Genomic DNA, 22,069 nt, shown 5'->3' with positions numbered 1-22,069 from the left:
GCTCAGTGGATTGAGTGTTGGCTTGCGAACCAAAAGGTCACCGGTTTGATTCCAGTCAGGGTACATGACTGGATTTGGGGCCAGGTCCCCAACTGGGGACATGTGAGAAGCAAGCAACCAAATCTTTAAAAAGAAAAGAAAAGAAAATTATCTTTCTGCCCTGTCTGGTGTGGCTCAGTGGATTGAGTATGGGCCTGTGAACCAATGGGTCGCTGGTTGGGTTCCCAGTCGGGGAACATGCCTAGGTTGTGGGCCAGGTCCCCAGCATGCGAGAGGCAACCACACATTGATATTTCTTTCCCTCTCTTTCTCCTCTTCCCCTCTGTCTCTGGAAATAATAAAACCTAAAAAAATAATTCTGCGGCACACCAAAAAATGTATTTTTTGCCAATCTGATGAAAAATAGGTATATATTTCATTCATTCACACCAGATGGCTATTATTGTGTTGGCTGTTGTCTTTTTTCTAATTTGACCATCTAAGGGAAAAGAGGTCAGTGCCCTTGACTAATTGTCAGGTAGCGCACGTTTCACAAATTCTCGTGGCTTCTAGCCAGCAGCCCTGGGCTTTGCAGGACAACTGAGCAATGCTGGTCAGGCAGCCTGCTTCACTCTTACTGGTTAAATAGAATATTACTATTTTTCAATTTGTAAAAGTTGATTTAAAACCATTTGAAAGTCGCACATTGACTTTCTTGAGGGGGTACAAGATGTAGTTGGCAGTTAACACATTAATGTCAAATTTTTTTTTTTAAGATTTTGTTTATTGTAGAGAGGGGAAAGGGAGGGAGAAAGAGGGAGAGAAACATCAATGTGTGAGAGATACATCTATGGATTGCCTCCTACCTGCACCCCCTACTGGAGACCTGGCTTGCAACCCAGCCACCCAGACACGTGCCCTGACCAGGAATCTAACTGGTGACCTTTTGGTTCACAGGCTCAGTCCACTAAGCCACACCAGCCAGGGCTCAAATTTCATTTATGAATTAAACATCATCTCTTACACACATTTTTATGTTTGATTATTTTTGTGGGTCATTTGGGAAAAAGTATCTAATCAGAGTTAAATATTTTATAATTAAAAAATTGGATTTTAAAATATCTAAGGTAATAATTTTCATTGGGCTTTGAATTTAAAAAAATTTAGTTTTTTGTTTTTTGTGAAACTGAAGAGAGTATCGATGTTTTTGAAACTAATAGTTTTGTTCACATGAAACCTTTCTCTAAACCTTTTCTCATGCTTTGAATGAAACATGAATAGTAGTGAAGTTTACAATATCTACAAAGATATATGTATATATAGTGCAAGGATTAAAAACGACTTTTTGCCTGGAGGGTTGATTTGTCTTTAGTTGAACAGCCTTCCTCCAAGTTGATGTCTTTTTCAGTTTTAAGAGTTGGCATTATTTAGTTATCTACAAGTATCTGAAAAAGTTATGGTTATTAATTTTTCATATTGCTTTACCATATGCAAAACACCTGTAGTTTTTTTAATATGACGCCTTTGGGAATCCTGCACTTACTAAAGGTGGCAAAGTTATCTTGTGGGTAAGTCCAAAAATCATCCGTAGCTATGGGCCTCACAGAAGCAGGCAGCAGGTGGGATTTTACCAACTTTGGTTGAGAAGATTGCATGTAAAATATTTCAACAGTACAGACCAGCCTTCAGCAAAGTTAACTGCACACTAGCTGCTTCATTTAGAGTCAAAAGCCGATGTACCTGAACATACGAAAACTTGAGAAGATGCTAAACTTAAAGAAGAATTGCGGTATGTTATGTTTTCTCTTTGGCAGTAGTACACATTGAGAGCCCTTCAGCTTCATGTGTAGTAATGGTAGGCTGTGAAGCTGATATTTTGCCATATATAAATAACTTGAAAATTATTTATTGTGATAGAAAATTAACACATTAATCTGGAAATGTTGGGTGGTACTGGGAAAGAGGTTTGCTCCAGGAAGAAAAATTCAGGTTTTTTCTTTTCTTTTGTGAAACTGAAGAAAGTATAGATATTTTTCCTGCTCAGAATTGGAAGTTTAAAAAAAAATTATTGAATATTGGTTTCTTATAGTGATATTGAATACTTAATACCAAATTCAACTTTTACATTTAATTTAACTCCGTAATTCATGCTTTTCCTGTCATGTTGCCCGTTCTCTCTGCTGTAAAGCAAGCTTGCTGTCCACCACTGGTTTGGCCTTTTGACATTATCATCCTCTTCCTGGATAACTTTTCACGTATATTGTTTTAAAACTATTTATTGTGGCAAAAGCCATAAATTAACATCTTAATTAACAATTTTAAGTGCTGATGGTTTTTTTTTTTAATGCATAAAGACAACTACTTTTTTATGCTCAAAACTTAATGCCATAAAACAACTATTTTATCATGCTTAAAGTTCAGTGTGTCAGGAATTGGAAAGGGCATAGTGGGGACAGTTGTCTCTGCTCAGTGATGGCCAGGTCCTCAACTGGGGAGACTTGATGATTGGGGTGACTGGACAGCTGCAGGCCAGAATTACCTGGAACCATCTTTACGAATGTGTCTTGTGGTTGTGTTGTTAGTCTTCTGGGACATCAGCTAGGGCTGGGGGCCCTAGCATCTCCTCGTCACCTGGGCTTCCTCAGAGTATGACCCCACCTGGGCTTCCTCAGGTGGGGTCAGGGTGATTGGACTCCTTCCTTACAGTTCAGGGCTCCCAAGGTGAGTGTCCCAAAAGAACTACGTGGAAGCTGTATGACCTTTTTTGACTTAACTTTCAGAAATCACATAGCATCTCTTCTGCATCCTGTTGGTTACAAGTGAGTCACTAAAGGATGGTGCTGATTCAGTAGAAGAGGGCATAGACCCCACCTCTTGGTGAGAGGAGTGTCAAAGAATTTCTGGACCTGCTTTATAAACAACAGTTTGCTCTCTGGCCACAGAATGGTTACATTCATCCCACATAACAATATACACTGGCCAGTAGGCCTCATCCTGTTGTAGCATCAGACTCCAGTTTGAGGTCCAGAATCTGGCCGTCTAAGGTCCAGGTGAGGTGTGCTGGGTTGGATCTCTTAGGTGTGGTGTTTGTCGTTCTGAAGATCTGTTAACTAAAGAGACTTGTCTGTTCTACCTGCCACCCCTGGTATTTGTTTTTGTAAACTCCTTCACAGCAGATTGCATATCTCAGGCGTTTATAAATCTGCCCCCGTTCTAGGGCTTAGTAGGTACGAGGAAGGAAGGCAATGTTCTCCCGTATGATTGTCCTCGTTTTTTGAGCCCCGGCTTTGGCTTTTATCTTGCAGTACGTTCATGCAGACGCGCCCACCAATAAAACGCTAGCAGGCCTGGTGGTGCAGCTTCTCCAGTTCCAGGAAGATACCTTTGGGAAGCATGTCGCCAACCCTGCCTTCACCAAGCTCCCTGTAAGTACATCACCTTTTAGCTGTAGGACACAGTACTGCTTTTTAACGGTTTCTACACCTCTAAATACTTGAGCGTTTATTTCCTATTCTCTTATGAACTCCAATACTTGAGTGTTTATTCCCTTATTTCTTACGGCTTAGAATTGTCAAATTGGGAACTGCTTGAAGTTTTCATCATTTATAAAACACTGTGATATAATACATATAGGTTGCACTTTATCAAGTATAATATCACTCAGGGTAAAATTTGCACATAAGATTATAATTTTATTTTTTAAAATATTTTATTTATTTTTAGACGGAGTGGAAGGGAGGGAGAGAAACATCAGTATGTGGTTGCCTCTCAAGCACCACCTACTGGAGACCTGGCCTGCAACCCGGGCATATACCCTGACTGGGATTGAACCAGCAACTCTTTGGTTTGCAGACACCAGCCAGGGCTTTTTTTATGTGTTTTTTTTAACGATTTTATTCATTTTTAGAGTGGGGGGGGAGGGAGAAAGGAGAGAAACAATACGTGGTTGCCTCTTGCTTGCCCATACTGGGGACCTGGCCTGCAACCCAGGCATGTGCCCTGACTGGGAATCGAACCGGTGACCCTTTGGTTTGCAGTCTGGCGCTCAATCCACTGAGCCACACCAGCCAGGGCTATTTTTATGTTTTTTCTTAACTTAAAAAAAATTTTTTTTTCTCTATTCCTATAACTTTTCTCCCTCCAATTTTACTGAGGTATGATTGATAACACAACAAATAACACATATTTAAAATACGATGAATTCAAGGTTGAACATTTTGACCATCCCCAAAAGTATCCTTGTAATCCACCTCCCTTCCACCCCTGTCCCCTGGCAACCATTGACACTACAGATTTCACAATTTCAAGAAATTTATGTAAATGGAATCACAGTATTATAGTCTTGTTTTGCCTCGCTGCTTTTGCTCAGCATCCCGATTCTGAGGCTCGTGTCATCTGTGCTCCGTGTGTCAGTAGTTTGCTCTCCTCCATTGCGGAGCAGTGTCCCACTGCGTGGGTCAGCCACCCTTCACCGTGCGGTGGAAATTTGGGTGTTTTTCAGCTTTACAGTGAAACTGCTGTCAGCGTTAACATACAAGTCTTTCTGGGGACGTCATTCCTGCTGAGTGAATACCTGGGGATGGAACGTTTGGGTGGTAGAGTTGGTAACGTTTAACTTCCTAAGAAATTGCTAAAGTGTTTCTAGATTTTTATATCATTTTATGCACCAGCTAGCAGTGTATGAGACTCCCAGTCCTTTTGCGTTCTCTACACTTGGTGTGACTAGCCTGTATAATTTTACCCATCCTGATGGTTATGCAGTGGAATCTCATCGCACTTTTAATTAGCAGTTTTATAATGACCGATGGTAGTAAACATCTCCATGTGGTTATTGACCGTTTGTACATCATCCTTTGTGAGTTGCCTGTTCAAATGGTCCCCAAGACCACCCCCACATTCAAAGATTTGCCAGAAGACTCGGGGAACTCAGCATACCGTTGTACTCGTGACGGAGATGTGTGGCAGCTGTGTAGTGAGCGCATGGTGCAATCGGATCTCAGGGAGAAAGACACAGGTGTGGTCTGGAGGGATCCAGCAGCAGGCGTTCTGTGCCCTCCCCCTCACAAGAGGGGTCACACAGTGAAGATGGGGCGGCACGTACGCAGTGTTGCTGCCTGCAGAAGTCTATCAGCGCCTCTCACCCGGGGTTTTCATGGGGAGCTGGTCCATTTGGCCTGGTGCACGTGCAAATTTCAGACTCTCGGAAGGAAAGCAGGAATTCGTCATAAACCATAGCGTTTGCACAAGTGGTCTGGGCACAGTGACCACCCTCTATCCGTTAACTTTTGGTTAGGAATACTCTGAGGGTCAGATTCCCAAACGCCAGCCAGGGCTAAATTGGCAGGCAGGCCTCACTGAGGATATTCTCAGGCCTGCTGTGGTAATTCTTTCCTGCCTGGGGTTTTTTTTTTTAATTAAAAAATTCTTTAAAAAAAAATAGATTTTATTTTTAGAGGGGAAGGAAGGGAGAGAAACATCGATTGGCTGCCTCTTGCACAACTCCAGCTAGGGACCTGGCTCAAAACCCAGGCATGTACCCTGACCAGGATCGAACTGGCTTCAGTTTGCGGGATGACACCCAACCAACTCAGTTACACAAGTCAGGGCAGGTGTTCTCTTTTTTATGATTTTCTTTTTAAAAGTGTATATATTTTAAATTTTTTTATTTTAGAGAAAGCAAAAGATTGATTTGTTGTTCCACTTATTTATGCATTCACTGGTTGATTCTTGAATGTGCCCTGACCAGGGATCGAACCCCTAACCTTGCTGTATCAGGATGATGCTCTAACCACCTGAGCTACCCAGCCGGGGCTTCAATTTTCCTGATACATTTTCTTTACTCCAGTTGACGTTATTGTTAAGAATCCGATATAGAACGCATACACAGAATGTGTGTTAGTGGACTGTTTGTTTTCGGTAAGGCTCCATGTCAGCATCAGGCCAGCGGTAGTTTAGTTTGGGGGAAGTGAAAATTAGTGTGTGGATTTGCAGCTGTGCTGAGTGGGGAAGGGGGGTTGGCCCCTAACCCACACATTGTCCATAGGCCAACTGTATTATAATCTCTCTTACTAATAAAATTGTAAACTGTGTCTAGAGAGCACTGTTTCAAGCTCTAAACAGGTGACATACACAAAGAAACTTGTGAATTATTTGACTGTCATCACACTTGTGAGGTGAAAGGGTTCTGGAGTCCAGTGTTTTCCCCCTGCAAATGGTTTTCAGGTTGTGAAGGTGACTGATCCCTGTGAACTTTGTTTCTCGGGCACACTGAGTTTCTGCTCCGTTGTTCACGCCTCACCTCCGCTGATACAGAGGCCGGAATGTGGCATGGTGTATGTGTGTGCGCTCGACCCACACCGAAACACTGCCCCTCCTTTGTAACAACTGCTGACACTGCTGTCTTGTCATTAATATGTGAGAGAAGTACTGGCTCAAATTTAAAGCAGTTTTAAGCTTTACACTTAAATGTAGCTTTTCTAGGTTTTGTTCTGCTCAGCAGAGTCTTAGGTGGGTTATAAATAGGATGAGACCACTTACATACATCCAGAATAGGATTAGATTGAATTTCCAGTTTAGCTGCCAGAGATAGAACAGCTTATCAAAAGCACTGTGGTCACACAGCCAGGAATAGAAGCAGCAGCCTGCCAGAGCTGTCCCTGACCCCCGGAGTCTCTAACTAGGGTGTGCAGCTGCTGAGGTCTCACCCAAGACGGGGGTCTCGCTGACTCTGGAAGGTTCAGGTTTCAGTGCCCTGTTGTCCTTGTATTCTTTAGTTTTTTTAAATGCTAATCAAGAGGAATTTACTCACACCAGTCTGTGCTTCTGCTTCAGAGAGTGCTTACAACAAGCTAGCTAGCGGGTCTGGTGTCAGAGCAAGGCCCCTGCTGGGGGCCTTGGGGTGAGGGTTGAATGAGGAAATACAGTTGGGGCCCAGTGGGTGTCCCTGAGGGATCTCTTGTCGGCCTTCAGCTCATCATCCCCTGACTCTGGTCCATTACTTTTTTTTTTTTTTAATCTGGATGGTCCTGATACTGAGCTTGTCCTGAGGATCAGAACCCCAAATCCATTTTTAAGCAAGCTCTAAGAATCCTTGAGGTATGGAGAGTGTCCCTCTTTGGTTTTGTTCTGCCCCACCTTTAAGGATGCTTTTCTTGTTGTACTGTGTTCCTGGAGCCAGTGCCCACGACAGGCGCATGAATATCCCTCTTTTGTTCAGATCTTACCACTGGAAAATTGAAGGCCTCGGTTTTCTGCTTTTTCATTCACCACTTGTCCCTTTAGTGGCTGATAGAAGTTAGTCTTAAGCATATATGTGATAACGATTTAATTTCTCAAATTTAATATCTGTCCAAAAATTTACCTTAATCTTAAACTACATGTACAGATGTTTTATTGATCTGGTCTGCTCAGTGTATATTTCTCAGCATAGCTCTGACTTTTAAAATTATTTTAGCACACTTGAACTGTTGAGAAAATTTTTACTGGTTACCTGCATTAGGCACTCTGCTGAACACTAGTGTAAAAGATGTGAATAAGACACTGCTCTGTCCTCAAGGAGTTCACACTACAGATGAACTGACAGTAGTCACTTCGGTGCTGTGGTGTGCATGGTGTGCGCATGTGCAGTAGTGGTGCACATGTGGTTTCAGAGCACGTTTGAGACTGATCGCTGGGGATTCAGAGAAGGCTCAGTGGGAGAACTAGGTCTCATTCTATCCTAGTAAGTATCTGCCTAGCACGCTGTTCTGATCTCAAATGTGAATGCTACAGAATTGTAGATGTGCGTTTTTCTCAAGTTGTCAATAAGAATTGCATCCATATGTGTTTGTTTAGAAGTATGTAATGCAGAGTTTGTGATGTACTGGGTATAGCACTGGGCAGAATAAATTAGGAACTCAGAACCCACGTATGTGAACGACGACAGGATAACCAGACTGACTTAGTGAGCTTGTCAGCTTAATTTGGAAGAGCTCTTTTTTTAAAGAACAAATTTATTTATTTTTAGAGAGGGGAAGGGAAGGAGAAAGAGAGGGAGAGAAACATCAGTGTGTGGTTGTTTCTCACGTGCCCCCTACTGGGGGCACAAGCTGGCTCACAACCCAGGCGTGTGCCCTGACTGGGAATCAAACCTGCAACCCTTTGCTTCGCAGTCTGGTGCTCAGTCCACTGAGTCACACCAGCCTGGGCTGAAAGAGCTCATCTTAATGATACTTCTTAATATTTCTTATTTTCTAAAATTTTATTTATTATTGAATAAAATTTTAGTGGGAAAATATATATAACATAAAATTTACCATTTTAATCATTTTTAAGTGTCCATTCAGTGGTAGTGAATATATTCACATTGTTGTGAGAACATTGCTGCTGCCCAGCTCTAGAACTTCTTCATTTTCTCACGCCGAAACTCTGTAGCCGTGAAGTAGTAACTCCCCTGTCCTGCTCCAGCCCCTAGCCACCAGCGTTCTAGTTTCTGTCTCCTTAGCAATGTTTGATAGCATGTAGTTCTCTTCATTGGGTTGGCCAGAAAAGTCCCTTTAGTTTTTTTCTGTTAAATGAAAAACATGTTTCATTTCCTCCAATAACTTTATTGATCTGGATATTTTGAGTATGTGGGCTATCTCCCACTATTGGCTTCTACTGGGTAGAAGCCAGGGGTGCTACTAAACATCTTCTAATGCATAAGACAGCCCCACAGCAAAGAGTTATTTGGACAAAATGTCAGTAGTACCAAGAAACTTTGCAAATAACTTTTGACACATTCGATCAGCCACAGCACCTTCTCCATACACTGCAGAAATCTTTTTTGTGTGTTTCAGTTGTGTTTTTACCTTTCTTAAGATAATAAAGCATAACACGCCAAAAATGTTGCGTTATCTTCTTCCATCTTCAATATTAAAATGGCTGCACAAAAATTCAACAATTTTGATAAGTTTTTTTTTTAAGATTTTGTTTTTAGAGAGGGAAGGAGGGAGAAGTAGAAAAACATCAATGTGTGGTCACCTCTTGCATGCGCCCCACCAGGGACCTGGCCCACAACCCAGGCATGTGCCCTGACTAGGAATCAAACCAGCGACCCACTGGCTCATAGGCCATCACTCAATTCACTGAGCCACGCCAGCCAGGGCGATGTTTGTTTTTTTTTTTTTAATGCATGCTGATAATGACAGCTGTCACAATACATTCTAACAAAATTGTTTTGAATGAAGTTAAAGACAACTAAGCGCTACTAGAGCCATTGTATGGGAAAAACTAAATGAACTTTTTGACCAACCCAATGTTTTGTCAGAGTAGTTTTCAAAGAAGAAAATGTGGGATGTATTTCTAACACTTCATCTTTTAGCCCATTTGATGATGGGCTCATAATTAAGTTTTCCTCCCATAATGTGGAAATCATTCAGCATTTGATTTATTTGAGGTTTTATGATTTATTTGATTTTATTTATAATCCTTAAAGTGCATATCTTTTAACTTGTGCAGATTTTAGCTATATGTTTACATATAGATAAATGTAGCACTACAGTGTTTCAGTAGTCATTAAAATACAATAAAAATGCAGTTACAGTTTTTGATAATTCAAAGTTAGGAGCCTGGCTGGTGGGGATCAATGGGTTCAGCGCTAGCCTGTGAACTGCAAGGTCACTGGTTTGATTCCCAGTCAGGGCACATGCCTAGGTCACCAGCCAGGTCCCCAGTTGGGGGCCTGCGAGAGGCAACTGATGGATGTTTCTCTCCCTTTCTTTCTCCCTCCCTTCTCCTCTATCTAAAAAATAAATAAAACCTTAAAAAAGTAAATAAACTCAGGAAACCAAGTTTGAAAAAATTTAATGTGTACTAACATTTCTTATTCTATAGGAAAACCATATTGTTGGAAATTGTCTGTTACTAGAATTTTATGTTTTAAAAATTAAATTTTATACTTACCAGTGGAGTTTGTTATAGATCAATATTTTGCCCATTAGTGTTCCTTTTGAAACATTTTTGATGAATCTTTTGTAAATCTTGTTTTTTTACAGATTTTACTTAAAGAGTAGTATGTTAATTGAACTTGGAAAGACATTTGTTCTAGAAAGTACTTAAGGAGTTATTTGTATCTTTGAGTTTATAGCTTAGAGTTCAGAAATAATTTTGTCAGAACTTTTATTTTTCTCATGTGTAACTTGTGTCATTTTTAGGCAAAATGTTTCATGGATTTCAAAGCTGGAGGCACCTTGTGTCACGTTCTTGGGGCTGCTTACAAGTATAAAAATGAACAGGGATGGTAAGTTTTTAATTTATTTACATGTTTTGAGGTAATATAGAAGTTATTTTATGTTGAATCCTGTTCCTTCTCTGTATGGTGTTAGAAAATTCTATAAGTACATTATGATTAACATGCAAATTAGTTGTCTTGTTTAGAGCCCTAATGTACTTTGTGCCTACATCCAAGAGAAATATCAAACAACTGTCGCATTTCCTAAGCAAGTTACTTCTCATACATGGTTGTATATGGACAATAGATGGGTGTGCATTATTAGCAAATTAGAAGGCAAGCTCACTGTGAAATGCACGTGTATTATGAACTTACAATGCGCTGAAAGGTAGGAGTTTAATGTTCTTCTGCTGATTTAGGCCTTAGAATGCGAGCCATCCAGTCGGCCTCCTCGGGACAGAACGGAAAGGGGTCTGGCTCTGAGGGGTCCAGATTCTTGCCAGGGCCGTGCTAGAGCCAGGAGAAGAGTCCTTGCTCTTGTGCCTGCAGTTTTGCTTCTCCCCTCACTCCCCCTTTCCCTTTCCCTCCTCCCTCCTCCTCTCTGGCAGTAGCTTTTGAACTTTAGGAATCACTTGGAGTCCTTATTGAAAGTACAAATTACCAGGCTTCGCAGACAGATTGCCAGCTGCTGAGAACTGGTGTTTTCAAAAGCGCTCTAAGTGGTGTTTGGCATCACTTGCGGACATGCTGGTCAGTCAGGTTGGCATTCTAGCACAAAGGTGGTTTAGGTAGTTTAACCTGGGAAGAATTATTCATTTTAATAGCATGTTTAAAACATTTCTTCTGCTAGTCCTCCAGCTTTTTTATTTAAAAATATAATAGCAAGGAGCCAGACCAATTTACTTACTCCCAAAGATGCACGCCTAGTGGGGTATAGTTTTTGGTCTGCTTAATAGACCTCCCTCCCCTTGCGTGCTACCTGTTTCCAGGCTCTGATTATCTCCAGGCTGCAGGCCCCCTCTGGTGGTACTAGACCCCCCTTCTGGTGGTGGTCTGCAGGCCTTCCTAGCTTGCCTTGTGTACCGAAGCCCCTTCCTGTCGAGGCCCACTGTGGTCACTTCCCACACAGCGGTCCTTCTCCTCTGTCGCCCGCTCTTGGCCTTGCCCCAGCTCAGGGTGCTTTTGTTTTGCCTTTTAGAAGTTTGCCTTCCAAGCCCTTCACGCCACTTTCCAAGGAGTTAAACTTATTCTCAGGGGTCCATAGTTGATTATTTGTATTGAGGCTGTATTTTCTGTACATAGCTGAGGATGCAAAGAGAACGTCACTAAATATATTTACGAGAGGCTGCAAAATTGGAGCAATGCAGTTATTGAGGGCCCTTTGACAGACAGTTGGTATCACCTTTCATTGAAAAGTTGCTGCAAAACCTTGCCCAGCAGATGCCAGAGGAGGACAAAGCAGAAGAGTCATCGTTAGTAAGCTCTCAGTGGAGAGCTTGCATTTAGTCCCGGTGGTGCAGTGGGGATGGCGCTCACGCAGCGGAGCCACAAGCCCAGGGCTGCCGCCCTGCTCTCTAACTTGGTAACTTCATCTGTAAATATCTCACTGTGTGTTTCTTTCCAAAAAGGATTTTTAAAACATAATAGTGCCATTATCACAACTAAGAAAATTACCGATAACTTACAAATGTTATTAAATATCCACTCAGTGTTCAGGTTTCCCTGATTATCTCAGGAGCGGTTTCTGCTTTGTTTGCATCAGTGCTCAAACAAGATTTATGCATTGCATTTGGTTGATATGACTCTTAAGTCTCTCTGAACAAATTTAAAGTTTTCCTTCTCATTCTCTCTTCCTCTTTCTTCCTTGCAACTTATTTTTACAACGCTGGTTGTGTTTTAGAATTGTCTTCGTTTTGACTTATTTTGCTGTTATGTCCACAGGATATTGTTTAATGGAGTCCCGTAAAGTGGTTAGATCCAGAGGCTGGGTTTGATTCAAGTTCGGGTTTGTTTTTGTTGTTGTTGTTTTGTTTTTGGCAACAGCACTGTGCAGCAGTACTTTTCGTGCTGCATAGCTTCCTCCTAACTAGGACGTGCCGTGGGAAGCTCACTGTCGTTTATATCACTTAGCCTCTGGTATAGTTTGTTTCTTTCTAGGTTGTTTCCCCTAAAGTCTCAGAACCGGTCAGCGGCGTCGAGCGTGGCGGACTTGCTGAAGACCTCACGGGCTGCGGTGTTTCTCTGTCGGGGAGCCGCCGCGCCGGGAGTTTCTCTGTCTGTGGTGGGGGCCCCGGTGCGCGGCGCCTCCAGTCACCCCACCGCGGCAGCTCTGTCAAGTGGGGTGTTCCGATTCGGCAAAAACTAGGTGGTAGACATTCTGTTGTGCAGATACAGGTCCTTATTGTTATTTAGATTATTTCTTATTGAACATTGTTATTCCTTCTTCATTTGTTAGCTGGTGTATTTTTCTGAAGAGAAACTTTATTAACAGATGGAAAGGCAGAATAAATTCTTGATTTTTTTTCTCTATTAACAGATTTATTTAGCTTTTAATATTCAGATCAATCCACCCACCCTGTTTAAATTTCTGTAATGACTGCTTCCAAAGGGTCCCTCAGATCTGTAAGAGAGATGACTCCCTTCAGCCCCGTTATCTGCGTCGGTTATTTAGGGAGCTGTTTCTCTGAACAGTGAGCAGACTGTGTGAGCAGTTCTGTAAGCGAGGCATTTATGGACATAGCTCTTCTGTTATCAGAAGCCTGCGGAAGAGTGACCTCGTGTTTCGGGAGGGGGGGTTGATTGTGGCAGAAGAGTGTGGAGAGCTGTCAGCTGCCAGCTGTCGGAGGGCGTTGCGGATGGTCAGCTGGTAGTCTGGCGCCCTGCCAGTCAGGGGAGGTTGTGTGGGGCTTCTCACCTGCCACCCCTTCCTCAGAAGAGGGGCGGGGAGGAGCATCCTTGGAAACGGAAGAACGGGATTGAAGGAGGAGCTCTGCCTACCAAGGTTAAGTCTGCTGGTTCACCGGACAGGTTTTGTCTAGTCTGCAAATGCCATTTTTAAAACTGGAGCTTGTTCTGTTTTAAATTACTTACATCTGTGCTTTAGTGGACACTTTGCTGAATTTTTTAATTGGAATTATTTTGGGAAGCATTTCAATCTTAGCTCATTAATGAAAAAGTCATAATAAACATTAAAACTCAGTCATAATAAATATTAATTTATGGAGTGGTTTGCTTTATGAAGACACATATTTCTGCTGGTCACTAAGGCTACTTGGGAAAAACCCTGAAGCCCTGGTCCTGGCCCTCGAGGACCTGACGGGCTGCCGCGGTGAGTCTGCTCCGGGCTGTGGCAGCAGCACGCACAGAGTGTGTTGGGAACCTGAAGGGAGACAGCAGTCGCTGCATAGAGGAAGCGTCTTGTGGACTGATTCTGCACGGGACAGTGTCAACCCGCTGAGGGGGGTGGCACCCTGGAGAGTTTAGAAAGAGAGGTTGGCGGTGTGGGGAGCAGCTCCAGGGTAAAACCTGCGAGTTCGGAGCACGCTCAGGACACACACCGCCTCTTCCTAGCTAGCGCGGTGGGAGTGATTTTAAAAATATTAAAGCTCTCACTAACATTTATTGACCAGTTACTGACAGTGTAAACACCATGCTAAGCTCTTAATGTATATATCTCATTTAACTTTCACAAAATTCCACAGTGGGCCATTGTCTCAGGAAGAAGTCGATTCCTGGATTAGAAAGCCACTCAACGCTACATAAATAAAAATTGGGTCAGGGTTAGGGCCCAGTGGAGTTCTGCTCCACAGCCCACACTCTCAATCACTAAGCTGTGCTTCTCCCCTGGAATTGAGATAGAACAAAAGCAAAGTAAGTGTTGAACAAAAAATATGGAGAGCCCTGGCCGGGTGGCTCAGTTGTTTGGACCGTCGTCCCGTGCACCAGAAAGGTTGTGGGTTTGCTCCCCACTCAGGGCACGTACCTAGGTTGTGGGCTCGATCCTGGGTTGGGGCACGTCTGGGAGGCAGCCAGTCAATGTTTCTCTCTCACATCTCCTCCCTGCCCCCACCAAATCAGTAAAAACCTCTCCTTGGCTGAGGATTTAAAAAAGTATTTAGAAAAAGCATTCAAATATATAAATACGTAACCATATGAAAACAGCTAATAATAGGTGAAGACAGCACCAAAATGTTATGCTTGGGTACTTACGGGAACAGACACTGAGGAAAGCTTTCAAGGAAAGGTAAAAAGATGAATTTCACCATGTCGAGGACAAGAGTGATCTCAGGGAGAACAGACACTGTTGCATTTGAACAAATGACTTCTAAGCACATACAAGTGGATAGACTGCTTATACTTGAATGGTGTAGTAGTTTACTGTCTTTGGATAGGTGGATTACTTTTTTATATGATGTAGAACATCTTAGATTTAAGGAAAACGGGATACTTCATGTTGACTGGAGTGAATCTTAATGTCTTAAAATTTGGTCTTTTAGGAGTTTACATTGCTTCCTTATTACTGTCGAGAGAATACCCTTTAATTTCCAAATCTGTCCAAGTAGTTTGCATTGAATTCTACAGCCAAGTTCACTTTTGTTTAAGGTGGGAGACAAATTAATTTTTTTTTTGTCTTTTAGGCGGAGGTTTGATCTACAGAATCCATCCCGAATGGATCGTAATGTTGAGATGTTTATGAATATTGAAAAAACATTGGTTCAGGTAAATGAAAGTTAAATCGTTGCAAGCTTTTTCCTTGGATATACTTTCAGTTCTAAGAAAAATTTTCTGAAGTCCATTATTCCGTTATTTTTATGGGTTTTGGAAGGATTAGAGGCGTAAAGTATGACTAAAACTTGTCATTTATAGAATATTGACCATAAACTTTTTTTTACAGATTTTTATTTATTTATTTTTAGAGAGAGATAAAGGGAGGGAGAAAGAGAGGGAAACATTGATGTATGAGAGAAACATCCATCGGTTGCCTCTCATGCACCCCCAACTGGGTACCTGGCCTACAACCCAGGCATGCGCCCTGACCAGGCGGGAATTGAACCTGCAACCTTTTGGTTCACAGGCCAGCGCTCAGTTCACTGAGCCATACCAGCCAAGGCATTGACCTTAAACTTCAGGTGAAATGATCTGTGATATTTTCTTGATTAATTTCACCAAACCCATTATTTGAATCTCTTATATTTAATATAAATACTGTCTCATCCTACTAGTTGCTTGTTTATACAGAGAGTTTTTTGGAATTTGTTTTATGGTTGTGCCATAAATATAGATCTTATTTCCCCCATTAGATTATAACCTAGAGGAGAGAACACTAAATTTTCTTTTCTTGTATTGATTTTTTTATTGATTGGTATTTTATAATCATTAAATTCACCTTCCTGGGGAGAGGCAGCTGGCAAAAATTTAGCTAGGTATTTTCATTAACTTAATGCCTAAAACTTGTCTCATGGACTGTTGGCTAGAGAAATAATGGAGTGTTTTTGTTTGTTGGTTGATTTTTGGTGATGCGTCAGGGGGGTTAATATGTATGTTTTAATCACTGCTATGTGTAAGATCAGAAATGGGGAAAAAAGAGCTATTATCCACAGTCTTTATATTTTAAGTAATTTACATCATGAGCCAAAATGAGTACACACCTCCCCCAAGCCAACAAAAGATGTAGATGAAAACACTACAATAAACTGTTAAGGTGAGTTCAGGTAAAATTGACTAGGGGGATTAATATGTCCATGTGGTACCTTAATGAAAAAGACGATTTAAAAACATTTTTTTATTTATGCTTTTCCATCACCATTTATGCCCCCTACACCCGCTTTCACCTTTACCTACCCTTCTCCCCACGATGATGATTTCTTTAGGTCATGATTCTCAGCGTCTTTTTGTCCAGGTGTGCCTGGCTGCAGAAAAGAGGTTTGGAGATGTCATTAGCCTTCTGAACACCTAAGTTTTATATTGACAGTAAGACTTTTACATTCTTTTGTATAACAAAGTACGTCTTCCCATTTTAAGCGGTTAGAGATTTGAGTGCAAAACTTTTGCCGTTAGGGTGATGTATAAATAATGTGACATTACTTCAAAACCAAGAGAATTAAAAATCTGTTTTTTCTTTCTCAGAGCAACTGTCTGACCAGACCCAACATCTACCTCATGCCAGACATTGATCTGAAGTTGGCTAACAAATTGAAAGATATTATCAAACGACATCAGGTAATAGACGTGATCACTTCAGAAACATTGTGTAGCAGTAAACATCTGTAACTCTCAACCATGGTATCCTTTGATTTCTGTCTATATCCGCATTAAATGAAAGTTTTCTCTCTCTGGGTTCTTAGAGTACCAGTTTTTTTCTCTCCACTCACCTCCAGTTCTAAGCCGAGAGTAGCACCTTCCCCCTAGCAGTACTGAGGTTTGATTGGCACACTGTTGTGTGAGTGTAAGGTGTATCGTGTGATGATCGTGTGATGATTTAGTACATGTGTATGTCCTGGAGCAGCACGTAACAAAGTCGTTGGGATGGAGTCATCGTGGTCTCATTGTGAAATGCGCTCGTGGAGAGTAAGAGGCCAGTGAGTGTATTCTGTGTCACCATGACCACAAAATCACATAGGGAGAGTTGGTGACACAGTTGTTGGTAGGAGCTCAAATATTACTTCAAATAAACCTGGTCTTCCTTTTATTATAGGTGTTATGATATTTGCTACGATATTTATTATAGGTGTTTTTTAAAAAAGTGACTTGTGCCCTGGCTAGAGTGGCTCAGTGGATTGAGCGCCAGCCTGCAAACTGAAAGGTCTCTGGTTCGATCCCAGTCAGGGCACATGCTTGGGCTGCGGGCCAGGTCCCCAGTTGGGGGTGTGTGAGAGGCGACCAATCGATGTATCTCACACATCGATGTTTGTCTCCCTCTCTTTCTCTCCCCCCCCAAATAAATAAACAAAAATCTTTGAAAAAAAATAAAATAAGTGACTTGGAAATTCTGTTTTCCCCATAAGCTCACTATTATCTTGATTCACATGTACCAGTACTGTCTTCCAACATCCCCACCTCTTTCCTGTAATTTCAGGTTGAGACGTTGGGTGTTGACCGCCTGTAGGTTTGCGACGACATGGGGCTAAGCTGCAGGCAGCCCATGTCATGTACACTAGCCGAGGAGGCCCAGGTAGAAGATGTTATTTCTGAAATAACATCATCTGAGTGACCGTTTCATCAATCTTTAAGTGAGAAATCTCATTAAATATCTTTATTATTTCTGCCGCAAGAGAGATTGCCAGTTAAATTATGTTTTAGCATTTAGTAAAATATCTTCCAAGTTCCTAAAGCAAAGGTTTCTAATACTGCTCACCGTCAGAAATTTAGAGTTTATGTATACATATAAACGTTCCTGCCAAAGAGAAAGGGAATATAACTGCGTTGTCCTGTTAGCAGTGTGAGTCCAGTCCCCGTTTCACTAGCACTGTAACTGAACAAGTCCCTTGACCTTCTCTTCTCTTGGGGACTGTTCATTGGAGTTGCCGTCCAGTGTAGCTCTGTTACATGTAGAGTGATAGAGGGCAGAAATGGGACGAATTGACCCACTGGTTATTGCCTTTAGGCTAAAATTACTTACTCTAACTGCTACCAAGGGATTCTGGACAAAGTTTATGTATTTTCCTCGGTTTATACTGAATGTGTAGTTGCCATAGGTTGTGAGTAGGGGTTGTTTTCTAGGGATAACCTCCAGAGCGCTGTAAGGGTCTTCTGGCTTCATAGGTTCTGAGAGAGGAGACCTGGAAGGCTAGTAACAGTGCCGTTGTTGGATGCTCTTGATCGGACCTCTGCTCAAGCATTTAAAATGTGTTAATAACGCCACTGATTGAGCTCTTAACTGTGCATCTGTCACCATTCTTAGCTCACTACATCTATTAACTTAGTCCTAACAGAATTCTCGTGAAGTGGTTATTAATTGTTACCACTCTATTTCACAGAAAACATTGAAATACCAAAAAATTCTGCAAATACAGAAGGGGACAGCTGAGTTTAAACCCAGGCCTGTCTGATGGACTCTATAAGGCCGAAGCCCTAAACGGGTTCTTCTGTCGCCTCATGCACAGGGGACGTTGTGTCCCCTTTTCAGCCTTCGCTGCGGCTGTTCAGAAGTGTGCTCAACCGCTTCTGGTGGTGGTGAAGTTCTTGCCCTGTTTGGTAGCTAATTCACCTTTACACAGCCCTAAATTTCAGAATTTTCCTTCAGTTGAAAATAGCATTATTATATTTTTCTAATGTTAATAATTAATAAATGCTCATGGTCAAAGGCAAAATTCAGGAAATTTGTAAAGGTACTCTTTGCACCTGATTTGAAGACACTTCATTGTGTTTATGGTCTGCAGATGGAGCCCTTCTGCGTTTACAGGGCTTCCAAGTCATGTTCTAGGTCTAGACCGTGTGCTGTGTTCTAGCTGAAACTTCAGCGTTTGTATCGTCCACTTTGCTAACGTAACTTAGAGTAGCAGTAACATACACCGATGGGGCAAAAATAGCTTTATGGTTATCAGTGTGTGAAATACAGAATTTGTTCTGTGTCACATGTTAATTATTGTATTATTTTCCATACAAACAACTGTAAACCTGCGTTTGCCTTACCCTGTACACATGGTGGGGCCAAGTCAGCGTCCCTTCTGTATATGCATAGCCTAGGTCATGTACGTTCATGGCCATGAACCTGCATTGCGCCACTTGAAACTCTCATGATAATTGATTACGACTTTGCAGTAACTTTAAGGATTAGAAGCATTCATATTACTGGTAAGGTTAACCAGAGAGAATTTGCAAAGGGCACTTGGATTATTTTCCTATAGAACAATGTAACTGTGTCTGTAGATAATTTACTTTTGTTTGCTCTTATCAATTACTATCTCTTTCCTTGACTAACAATAATAAAAATGTTGTAGTCTTAAAATAATACTTTAAAGACGTAAGTGAAATTCGTCCTTTATAATTCTTAGGCAGTTTGCATCTGGCATCTTACAGTTTGTTGGCCACGCGCTTTATTTTTACGTTATTTGTTTATTGCTTCTCAGGGGACGTTTACTGATGAGAAATCAAAAGCATCCCACCACATTTATCCGTATCCTGCCTCACAAGAAGATGGTAAGTTAGTTTTTGGTTGTGAATTGGTATACTTATCCTTAACGGGATTATAAATTGTATCAGCAGAGGTTTAAACACTAAAACCAGCTGTTGTAGAGAGAGTGAGTTGCAAGTATTAAAACCACAGGTTGTTTAAATTTATGATTTTTTTTTTTTGAATTAGGCTTAGTAAACTAATTTCCTGATGTCCAACTTTCTAATCATTAGACTTCTATTTCTTTGCTGGTTATTATTTTCTCGGTGTTAAGCCTTGACATGCCTCGTGTTTTAACTTAGTTAAGGTTTGCTGTGTTCCTTCTGTTCTGAAAATTAAGAGACGTTGCAAGATAGAGGAGCATCTCTGGTGAGGACCGGCTCACTGGCTCTGGTCGAAACAGGGCCCCTCCAGTGTGAGTTGGCCGAACTGATAATGGCTCAGCTTCTGACCTTCAGCCCCGCTCACCTAAACCTTGGTTTAGCCCATAGCCAGGGGTCATTAGACCTGTGGTAACTTTCATTCTTTCAAAGGTTGGAAGGTTGGGAAACAAAATGCGAATTATTATTTCATCAAGTGAATTAATTTGGACTGAGAAAGTTCTCCTATATGGAGATCTATTCTGTTAAGCACAACATATGCTTTTAGAATATCTATATAAGAAGCCAAATTATATCAGATTTGAGCTGCTAATTACCCTGTGCTGAGTTTTTCTTACCAGTCCAGATATGCTAGAAGTCAGTAACAAAGATTAGCAGGCAATTTCCATATGCTTGAAAATTAAGAAATACATTGCTGTAGCCCTGACTGGTGTAGCTCAAGTGGTCAGGCATCGTCCCACACAGTGAAAGGTCACCAGTTCAGTTCCGGTCAGAGCACCTGTCTGGGTTGTGGGCCTGGTCCTCACTCTGGGGGTGTGAGAGGTGACCGACCTACATTCCTCTCACACATCAATGTTTCTCTTCCGCTCTTTCTCCCCTCTAAGAATAAAAAATAATAAATAAATGTTTTTAAAAAGAAAGAAATATATTGCCATATAATCCATGGATCAAAGAAAAAATTACAATGGAAATGGGGAATCTTTGGGTCGGAATAATTATGAAACTAATAAATTGTAAGAAAATTAACTTTTTAGGATGCGTCTGATGCTATAGCCAGAGGGTAATTTGTATCTTTAAATGTGTATATTAGGGAAGAAGGAAGACTGAAAAAATCTTTGGTCCACACATCTTTCTCAAGAAATTAGAAAAATAACATCAGATTAAAGATAAAGAATAAAGGAAATAAACAACAGCAAAAATTAAGGAAGTACAAAATATACAACAGCAAGGTCTCACAGTATCAGAAATGATTCTTAGAAAAGCCTTATATAAGACTAATAAATTGTGCTGCAAACAAGAAAAAAGGAAGAATGAATAATGTCAAGAATGGAAGGGGGACTTTACTAAATTCTACAGATATTAAAAGCAATTGTAAGAGGTTAAGTTGGCTCCTTTGCTTGCTTGCTTGCTTGCGTGTTTGGTGTCAAATCAGAGTCGTGAAGTTTTACACCTAACTTTTCTCCTAAGAGTTTTATAGCTTTAGCTGTTACATTTAGGTCTTCTCGTCGTTAATTTTGATAGCTGAAAGTTGATTTTACTTGTAGCAGTCAGAATTTTTAGCTCTGCGATTGTTATGCGTTTATATATAAAGTGAGAAACCTCACCCTGCCTGTAGTGTTTCTGGTTTTGGCCTGTGAGGTAGTAGCGGCTGGTTGCCACTAGGGGGAGATGGTGGATAGCTGTGTATGTTAGAATACTGATTCTGTTGCTGGCTAACTCTAAGAAGGTTTCTCTAATAAAGCTGATGTAAATGCTTAGATTGTGAACTTTCTGAAAACAATTCCCTTTTCCAAAAGGTTTGAACTGCAGTTGTTACATCTTAGCTACTTAGTAATTCCTTATTCATGTGTGGGTTTTTTTGGTTGTTTAATACAACCTAGTTTAGTGATGTTTGCTTGGTATTGTTACTAGTAGTTGAAATAATCATTAGCAGGTAGCATTTAAATTTAATTTTTAATATATTAAAGGTTATTTTTAAGTAAAAATCCCGTAGGGTTTTTCTTAGAATAAATGGCAGTCAGGTAAATGAGAGTTTGCTTCAGGTAAGTGTGTGGATGGTAACAATACCAGCTCATTGAAAGTCATGTCATAAAACCCTCGAAAGTGCACTAGGCCTTTTATCAGGATTAGTTAACATTTAAAATAAAAGGTGATATTTAATTGATTTCAAGACACTAGTAAGAATAATTTGAGTATGACATACCAGAAGGGGGTACCAAATAAGAAAAAGCAAAGAGGTGATACATTATAAATTTGGAGAAAAAACGAATGGTAAAGTTGGCTCTGTGTCTTAAGATAGTAGGAGATAAGGGTGGGTTGGTGAGAAGACCTGAGTCCAGATTTAAAGAGCTTTGTTTTTATCTGGTAGATGAAGGGGAAGGAAGACAGTATTGATCATTTTTATGAAGAGGAAAATTTTGTGAATTTAGGAAAATTCGCCTGCGAGCTGATTTCTGGGATGTATACTGTAAGGCAGGGATGTCAAACTCATTTTCACCTGGGGCCATATCAGCCTTGTGGTTGCCTTCAGAGGGCCGAATGTAATTTTAGGACTGTATAAATGTAACTACTCCTTAACTCAGTGCTGCTGCCAGGTAGAAACAGGGTGCCGGGCTGGATAAAACAAGGTAGAGGGCTGGATTCGGTCCACAGGCCTTGTGTTTGCCACCTGTGCCGTAAGGAGACTGG

General features: G+C 41.2%; 1 protein-coding gene across 1 annotated transcript in view; it reads left to right on the top strand.

Annotated features, from left to right (window-relative positions):
- SMARCC1 (SWI/SNF related BAF chromatin remodeling complex subunit C1) overlaps positions 1–22,069 on the top strand; it is a 112,150-nt gene that overhangs the window by 4,771 nt on the left and 85,310 nt on the right. The window contains exons 2-6 of the mRNA XM_053929345.1: positions 3,285–3,404; positions 10,152–10,237; positions 14,806–14,887; positions 16,295–16,387; positions 19,237–19,306. Coding sequence (XP_053785320.1) covers positions 3,285–3,404; positions 10,152–10,237; positions 14,806–14,887; positions 16,295–16,387; positions 19,237–19,306 — 451 coding nt within the window. The remainder of the gene's footprint in view (positions 1–3,284; positions 3,405–10,151; positions 10,238–14,805; positions 14,888–16,294; positions 16,388–19,236; positions 19,307–22,069) is intronic.

Source organism: Desmodus rotundus, chromosome 8 (assembly GCF_022682495.2).
Source record: "Desmodus rotundus isolate HL8 chromosome 8, HLdesRot8A.1, whole genome shotgun sequence".
Classification (NCBI taxonomy): domain Eukaryota; kingdom Metazoa; phylum Chordata; class Mammalia; order Chiroptera; family Phyllostomidae; genus Desmodus; species Desmodus rotundus.
This window is presented reverse-complemented; position numbering and strand designations above follow the sequence as displayed.